The sequence below is a fragment of the Gavialis gangeticus genome, unplaced genomic scaffold (genome assembly GCF_001723915.1).
Source record: "Gavialis gangeticus isolate Ggan-Ray unplaced genomic scaffold, GavGan_comp1, whole genome shotgun sequence".
Taxonomy (NCBI): Eukaryota; Metazoa; Chordata; order Crocodylia; family Gavialidae; genus Gavialis; species Gavialis gangeticus.
Genome location: NW_017729031.1, coordinates 79,346,280 through 79,355,319, shown reverse-complemented (window position 1 = coordinate 79,355,319; position 9,040 = coordinate 79,346,280). Strand labels below are relative to the sequence as shown.

Sequence of the window (9,040 nt, the reverse complement as noted above, 5' to 3'; positions counted from 1 at the left end):
CTGCAGTCCTGAGCACCAGTTCATCTTAAAAATTTACAGGTGTGGTTAGCAGTTAATACCACCAGATTTTTGCCTGTCCCAGTCACTCTGACTGATATAAGGCTGTCATAAATGACTGCAACAGAAACCAATTGAGGATGTCTTGCAACAGCAGACTGTTATAAAGCTAAGTACATTTTACTATCTCCAAAATGCAATCCTCTACTCTAAATGAGAATTTCAAAGATACAAATATAATCAAGTTATTTGGCCTGTACATGGCAAACAGCAGTTAAATGTGTAGACAATGGCTAAAGCTTTTGTCACTAAAATCATATCTCGTGCAATCACCCTGTTGACCATTAAATACAATTTTTAAACCGAAGACAATAGCTGCCCAAAAAACACAGCACTGAGAGCACTTTAAGACCTCAGTCTCTCCATTTCCTCATTGTTTAAGTTCCCTTTAGATCCAGGTGGTACAGCTACTTAAGATGTGCTTAACTTGTAATGTTCTGTACAGAATTACATAAGGCATGTTCAGTACGTCACAAAAAATAAACTACTAAAAATAAATGAACTCTCATTTCCAAGGAAGCATAATTTCAAGAGGAAGTGGAAGTTCTATAAACAGTTAGCCACACTAGCTGCTTACAGATATGAAAACAAACAAACAAACAAAACCACTTTACTTTCAGCCTGGTGTGCCCCCACACTCAGCAGTGTGTGCCCAGAAGAGACACTGCATTAGTTTGATCTGGCTCACCCAACCCCTCTATAGATCAGGTGCTTCAGTAGGACTTTTTGACACTTTTCGCCAATAACTGATTGAGACAGCTATTAGACAAAAGTACCAAAAAACCTCACTGAAGCACCCAGTCTATAAAGCTGGGGAGCCAGGTCAAACTAATGCACTTCCTTTTCCGGTAAAGCGCTGTTTGTTTTTTTCGCATCTCAGCAGCCACTAAGGCCTACCTTGACATGTTTCAACAGGGCCCACACACCATCTGAGGAAAGCAAATGTACTTTAAAACTATTTTGAACATCTAAACAAAAGCCATTTAATAAGAAAACTGCCAATGCTTTCACACTGCATTCATGTACACTATTCACAATAAGTCTGCTATAATAGCTTTTTTTAAAACATTTAATTCTATTGAATTTGGAACAGTTCAACACAATTAAGCAGCACTCATGGAACTTGAGTTGTTGCAAATCTGCAAATAGCTTAAAGTAAGCATTGGAGAAAGGGGTGAAATTCAACCACAGATTTTTCACCTCAGAAAAGGTATAACCCAAATGAATGGATGAAAGGAAAGTGTCTCATGATTAGACAGACTATGATCAAACTATAACAAATGTAGGTAGGGTTCCATTTTCCAAGCATTTGAAATACTTTAGATAGGAATGTAAGCAAGATTATACTATGTTGTTCTGTAGTGTAAATATGAATAGTATTAACATGAGGTATAATCGGTAAGCAATAACCATAAATGTGTCCAGATATAAACCGTTATGTGCTTTACAATAGGCAAGAAAAAAAGTTATATTCAGACTCTATTCTTTTGAGAAGCTGTAGATAAAGGCAAATAAACATTTCTGCTCTTCTATCAGACAGAACACATCCCCTCAGCAATGCCAACAAGCCTCCATTGTTACAGAAAGGCAAGTCTAGAAAATACTTGACCATCTCCTACGTAGCAAGATTACAGTTTTGATAACATAGTCAATCTATCCTTTTGACATTACTAACACTGTAGTTATGTTTAATATTTGGATATACACACACCAGAATTGTTAGCAGTACATATGCACATCCAAAAGCATAAGTAAATCTTTTAAGCAAGAGCGCTCTTCTTTAAAAGACAGAGCCAAGATTAGGATTAAGCTACACTACACGAAGCTTCCTGCAGGATTCTAAATTTAAGGTATTAAACTCAGAAATAAAGCTAATGTTGCTACTTCATTAGAAAATGGCTTGTCTGAAACTTCACTCATTTTAAATCAGATATCTGAGAATTGTAATCCAATGATTGTTTAGCAGCAGTTTTACAGAACTGTAAATTCTTTTATTAACAGGCATTATAAACAGATAATGCTACTTTTATTTAAAAACCATGAGTGCCACATTGATGAATATACAGCTCATGAATAACTTAAAGTAATTTCCATATTAAAAGGCAACAACACAGCATACAAAGTGTATACTAAACAAAGCTATAAGGATACATGATTGAAGTGTGTAAAATGATATATACAGTACATAATTATGTTAATTATGTGTTCAGTACAGTTTTCTGTACCAAATTCCCTTCATGCCTCACTTTCCCCAGACACTGAATTCTGCACTTCTTCTTCCAAAATTGGTACAATCAGGTTATCCTTGGACATCAGATTATATTTCATTACAAATTTAGTGAACCGGTGACACAAGAAGGTTTCATTCTGGAAATGGAAAAAAGTCTTATTTAAAAGTTCAACAAAATGCATTCCGATACATGCAGAGAAGAAATTTCTCAAACTGAAATGTGGGAAGTTTGTAATGAAAAAAAAATCCTGATGGATAAATAACTGTACCCTTGGTTTTGTAAGTTTCAGGGACATATAAAGCTTCCACATAACTAAGAATGCCATCAGGCATTATACATATTTACATTTCAATTAGGTAATTTGGTTTGGACTAAATCATGGTACATTATCCAAAGTCAAAAGCTAACTCAAGATAGTGACCTAAGCTATAGTAGTGTGGTTTCTTCTATGCATAATCTTCCCTAGCTCAAGAAACTAAACCATCTCCCAAACGGCTTTGATGGACCTGCTAAACATTGTATTACAATTCAGGCTTCTACTGCCACCCACTCCTCTTAACCTCCCCTTCCAATCTGAAGGCAAAAATTCTTCACAATATGGAATTTCTCAGCTGTTACACATGTTATGATTTGTACACTTCTTGGCTAGAAGTGTACTTTATAGGAAGTGTTACAAAATGATACAACAGTTGCAGAAGAGCAATGCTGGGCATAATTATAAAGAGCATTAATACAGAAAGTGCTCAAATACTTACTTCATATTCATCAAATATCTGACGATGATGAAAATAAGCATGTGAAAATATTCTGTAAATCCTACGGCACACTGATCCTAATTTGGCTACAGAAGATTCCTTTATGCTAACCCTGTAAGCAGCAAGTTAAATGTCAGAAAGTATTCAGTTTGACAAACCTAAAGAAATCAGCACACAAACATTTCTGAGTAAATACCTGTATGTAAAATTACTTTTTTGCTACACCAGATTAAATAAACCTGCATGGAAATGTCACCCATTAGTTTTTATAGATGACTGATTTTTTTTTATATTTATTCACTGCTCAAAGCATTTAGTAAAAGGAAAAAAAATAGCGAGTTGGCTCCTTCTACAAGCTTTCAGTCTAGTTGGGGCTAGATTCCTCATTTCTGACACAGGGAAATGACAGGTCCACCTCTCACTCCAACCAGATCACTTGACTACATGGAGGTTCCTCCTCAGAGGGACAAGCTTTTATTGTTCTAGTCAAGTTTCCATAACCTGGTATGGAGGTTACCTTAGGAATGCACTTAATGTGTACTCCGCCATCCCCATTTGTGAAGTACTAGCTTGCTGCAGGTTTTTTATAAACAGAATATAGTGCTGGCAGGTATCTTGAGCCACTGCCATTCCTTCCCTCTACCTAGGCATGATTTCTCAACTGGCAGCCTAGTGATTTGGGATACAGATGGGGAGAGAGTGGAGAACAACCACATAATTAGATTGAAAATATATCCTCTTAGAAATATGCATCTTATCTGCAAGCAGCTATTGACAGGAGCTTTTCAATTGTGGATAGATTGCCACTTTTAAATTTTCTACTATACTGTATTTTATGTTTTACTATTTTTAGTATACTACGTTGCCTAGCACTGGAATGCTGCACTGCAAACAAGATCTTCTAATTAACATAAAGTGACTTTTATTTTTTTAAAGGTTTTTACCTGCTGGGGAAATATTTATTGCTATTCAGAAGACATGCAGCCCCATCAAGTGTATGCCTGGTGTAGTCTATGGCAGGGCACTATAAGAAATTTAGAAAAAGAAGGGTAAGGCACTACTTCTTTTTTAAAGCATAATTATTGAAGGGATACAACACAGAAGTCCTCTGTCAAAAAGAGCAAAATTAAGAACCCTCTCTATGAAGAACCATCCCCAGAAATTTTGTCTGAAAGAGGAAACAAACTGGAAAAGCAGAAGTACCAGAGTATTTTGACTGTCATTATCCTACCTCTTATATGCAAAAGCCAGTCCTAGTTTGTATCATAGCAGACCAAGCCAAAAAAAAATTATTATCCAATATATTTAAAAAAAAAAAAGAAAAAAAATATTGATGCTCACAAAGTATTCAGGAATGGGAGGGAAGCACTTTCATCATGTAATATCAGCACAATTAATGATACATTTCACTTACTGGAAGTATTTCAAACAAGAGTTTAACACCCCAGAAAAGGGTTGATAACTTGTACTATTGAATTTGTTATAATTTGGGGATTTTTCTTATTTTCTGTATTTAACTAAACATTATTGGCCTTAGGACCTAGAAAAATAATTCAAAGATTATGTATACTTCAATCAGTTCTGGCCTGACAATTTAACTACCTTTCAAACTATATTAAAACCACTTGACAGCATGCCAAGATCAATTCCAATTAACGTTTTGTACTTTTTTCCCCCTTTTCCTATTACACATATTGAACCTCAAATGCTAGAGATAAAAGATGAATTTATCATTCACAGTTTCATAGTAGCTAGGGTCAGGAGGGACCTGAACAGATCATCTAGCCTGACCCCCTGCCACAGGCAGGAATGAATGCTGGGTTTGTAGGCAGCCACCAGGTCCCCCCTCAGCCTCCTCTTGCTCAGTCAGGTCCCTCAGTCTCTCCTCGTAGGGCCTGTGCTGCTGCCCTCTCACCAAGCGGGTGGCCCTCCTCTGAACCCTCTCCAGGCTGGCCACATCCCTCTTGAAGTGCAGCGCCCCGTACTGGACGCAGTATTCCAACTGCGGCTTGACCAACGTCACAGAAGGGGAGTATCACCTCTCTGGACCAGCTTGAGATGCACCTTTGGATGCATGACAAGGTATAGCTGGCCTTGCTGGCTGCAGTCTGGCATTGGTGGCTCATGTTCATTTTGGAGTCAATAATGACTCCAAGATCCCTTTCTGCCTCTGTGCTTTCAAGGCAGGAACTCCCCAGCCTGTATGTATGCTGTGGATTCCTTCTCCCAAGGTGCAGCACCCTGTATTTGTCTACGTTGAACCCCATCCTATTCTCATCTGCCCACTTTTGTAGTCTAAATCTGTTTGCAGCCTTCAAGTGTGTCCGCCTCACCCCACATCTTAGTGTCATCAGCAAACTTGGACAGCGTGCTTTCTACCCCCTTGTCCAAGTCACTGATGAAGATGTTAAACAGTGCAGGCCCGAGGACCAAGCCCTGGGGTACCCCACTGCTCACATCTCGCCAGGTTGAGTACAGCCCATCCACCACTACTCTCTGGGTGCACCCCATCAGCCAATTTTTTACCCATCTAACTGCAGGCATCAATGCCACAGTTGCTTAATTTATTGATGAGGATGGGGTGAGAGACAGTGTCAAAGGCCTTCTTAAAGTCTAGAAAGACTATGTCCACGGCAACACAATCATGCAAGGATTTAGTAACTTGGTCATAAAAGGCAACCAGGTTGGTCAGGCAGGACCTGCCTTTGATGAACCCATGCTGACTGCCCCTAAGTGTGATCTCCCCTGCAGGCCCCCCACAGATGTGCTCCTTGATGATTCTCTCCAAGATCTTCCCAAGTACCGAGGTGAGGCTTACAGGCCAATAGTTACTTGGGTCCTCCTTCCTCCCTTTCTTGAAAATTGGGACCACATTAGCCAGTTTCCAATCCCCTGGGACCTGGCCAGATGACCACGAATGCTCATACAGCCGAGCCAAGGGCTCCATGATGACCCCTGCCAGCTCCCTCAACACTCTTGGATAGAGGGCATCTGGACCTGTGAATTTAAAAATGTCTAGCACTTCCATAAGATCCCTAACTACATCTGCACTGACTGAGTACCTGACAGAGCTATCCCCAAGATTGTCCCCATGCCTGGTAGGTAGGATATCCCAGTCCCTGTTCAAGAAAACAGAGGCAAAGAAACTTAAAAATATCAGCTTTCTTGTCTGGCATAGCCACAAGATTGGTACTAGAAGAAACACTAGAAAGTATCAATCACAAGCTGACTGTATTAGTGGGGACAGAGGACAGTCCTTAGTTCACCTATATATACACGCAGTTAGTACTTCAAAAATACCATTTTCCCAAAGCCAAGAAAAATAACGACCAAAACTGAGGGGGGAAAAGAGAAAAATATATATATATTAATTATTTTTAAGAAGCCTATACGATGACCAAAAACATTATTTCATAATCAAGAAAGAGGGCAACTAGCTAAAAGCCCAGTCTTGTTCAATAGCAATATGAAAGCAACCATTAAAAAATAAGAGACCAACTTGGTAAAATGGTAAAAAGAAGAAACAGCTACCAATCAACACAAAGTCAAGTGTAAAAAATTGATAATGCAAGCTAAAGACTTCACAGAAAGAGACCCATAACTGGCAAAGCTAGACAAAATTAAAAATTTTGTTTTGTTTTAAAGTACTTAAAAAACAAAACATTAGCAATGAATAAAGACTGTAAAACAACTAGTAATTATATAGAAGAGAGAAGTGTTCAATAAAAATTCTGTCCTGTATTTGAAAAGATGTGGGATGAATAGCTTATGTCACATGAGGTTGAGGACACTTTCCAGCCTATTACTACATAAGGAGAATTTTAAGTAACATCATCTCTTAGGGATAAACATTTTCAAATCAGAAGATGTGGAGAGCCTGGATCCAAGAATCCTGAGATAACTGGCTGAGTAGAACTAGGGCTCAACAATGTTCATTTTTAAGAAAACTGAATAATGCAGAAATTCCAAAAAGCTGGAAGAATGCTAGTGTTTTGGTAGTATCCAAACAGGGCCAGCAGGATGAAGTACTTACACCAGTTATTCTACCATCAGTCCAGGAAAACAAATCCAATTTTGTTCTAAACTTTCTTAAAAACCAACAGGACCATGTCAGAGAAGCTGGAAAATAAAGGGGTTTCTATTGGCAAAGAAAAATAACAGAGTTTTATGCTTCCAGGATTTCATCCATACGAAGAGAAGAAAAAGCAATGTTCTGCACTATTGTAAAGAACTCTTCCCCTGCTCTTCCTTTCAGATGAGCTCTTAGGGAGTATATGGAAAACAAGCAACCCCTCAATTTAGCTAATGCCTCCCCCCCCAACCCCAAGCACACATGTTCCCTGAAACAAAAGATTTGAGTCTTTACAGGCAGTATTTCCACACATCCTCACCTCTTTGGGAGTTTTATGGGCAGCACAAAGAAAAATCCATTGCTCAGTTGCTGTCATCTGAGTACAGGTGTCTGGGTGGCACTCGCTCTGTTGAAATAATTGTTCAGTTTATTTAAAAAATGCCAACAGTTAAAGCAAGATTTATTATTATGTTTAAACATTTTTAATTCCTTAAAAGGTAAAAGAAAAAATAAATCCTAAACTACTTGATCAACTGAAGTCATCTAGCATCCTAAAGCCATGTTTCTAAAAATCACTGACAACCACAAATGCATGAGCTAAGAGTTAGAAATCTCTGAAAACTACCTTTATAGCTTAAATACAAAGCAACCTGGTATTTAACACAGGTGTAAACAAAATTTAAGAACACAAAAAGAGTTACCTGAAGCTTGACAGCAAGTCCATTGAGCTCGAGACAAAATTGTCTAAAAATTTAAATGCAACAGGGTCAAAACTAATGAACAGTTTCCCTACTGGAAGCATTAGAACAACAAAGTGTTAAATCTTTTGATCAGTTTATAGTACATGGGTATATTCTAGGGCAGAAAATAGAAGAGGAAAAAACAGCTATTCAAAATAATTTCAACTGGTATCACATAGTTGAGAAAACATGCAAAATACACTTGGAAGAGAGGCAGTAAGAACAAAAGCAAGGGAAGACTAAGGTAACAGGAATACAAAAAGAAGAAAGAATATTTCATCTATTATTTATTCAGAACAAGTCATGTATCTGTATTCTAATTTTTATTTGTCAAATTGAATTTTTTCTTCCTATAGGAAAGTCTACATTTTACATATTTGCCTTTGCTATTACTTCTTGATTGCAGAAAATGTAAATGCCCTTAAATACAGCAGGCAGGCAAGGTTCTTTAGGTAGATGTGATATCTTTTATTAGATTAACTGAGGAGCTGGGAAAAAGTTACTTGCAAGCTTTTGGGCTCAATTGCCCTTCTTCAGGCACAGGAAGTCTCTCTTTTTTCCCCAACTACTCAGTTGGTCTAATAAAAGATATCACATCTACCCAAAGAACCTTGCCTGCCTATGTCCTTAGACCAATACAGCTAAAACCAAAAACCCATCTTAAATACAGTAACACTATAAAAAAAGTGATTCCTTGCCTTAAATCAGTCCTTTTGCTATTTTTACTGTTAATTATGTTGCTTATTTTATTGTGTTACATGGACTGAAATCCAATTTTGTGGACTCAGCTGCACTCCTAATCAACCAAGATGCTGGACTGTGACTTCCAGAATACCACACCTTAAGCCAGCTGGAGCTGATGTGTAACAAAGGAGCTATGGGGGGCGGGGGGGGGGGACACGACACGGGACGACAACTGATAGCCTCACTCTCAGGCATGTCCTCATAGCTAATTTAAAGACTGTTTAGTGCTTAGGCCATGCTAATTAAGATATAATTTTTGTACCTGTCCATGGTTCTTCAGAAGTAGGACTCAGAAGTCTGTGTGGCCATATTAAAATAAGTGCTCAAATACCTGGAAACCTCTACAAATTATAGTCTCCTAATTAGAGATTATTAAGCCTGAAAGAAAAATGATCAGCTTCAAAAAAAAAAAAACCCCCAAAACAACCCCCCCCCCCCCAA

The 9,040-nt window shown here is 38.1% G+C and overlaps 1 protein-coding gene across 4 annotated transcripts in view; it reads right to left on the bottom strand.

Annotated features, from left to right (window-relative positions):
* Positions 1 to 904: 904 nt before the first annotated feature.
* The window catches only part of LOC109301874 (MOB-like protein phocein), a 35,913-nt gene continuing 27,777 nt past the window's right edge, over positions 905 to 9,040 (bottom strand). For all 4 annotated transcript variants that reach the window (XM_019523149.1, XM_019523146.1, XM_019523150.1 and 1 more), the window contains 5 exons: positions 7,817 to 7,859; positions 7,435 to 7,521; positions 3,988 to 4,067; positions 3,044 to 3,155; positions 905 to 2,424 (listed from right to left, as the gene is read on the bottom strand). In XM_019523149.1, coding sequence (XP_019378694.1) covers positions 2,293 to 2,424; positions 3,044 to 3,155; positions 3,988 to 4,067; positions 7,435 to 7,521; positions 7,817 to 7,859 — 454 coding nt within the window. In that variant the 3' untranslated portion in view covers positions 905 to 2,292. The remainder of the gene's footprint in view (positions 2,425 to 3,043; positions 3,156 to 3,987; positions 4,068 to 7,434; positions 7,522 to 7,816; positions 7,860 to 9,040) is intronic.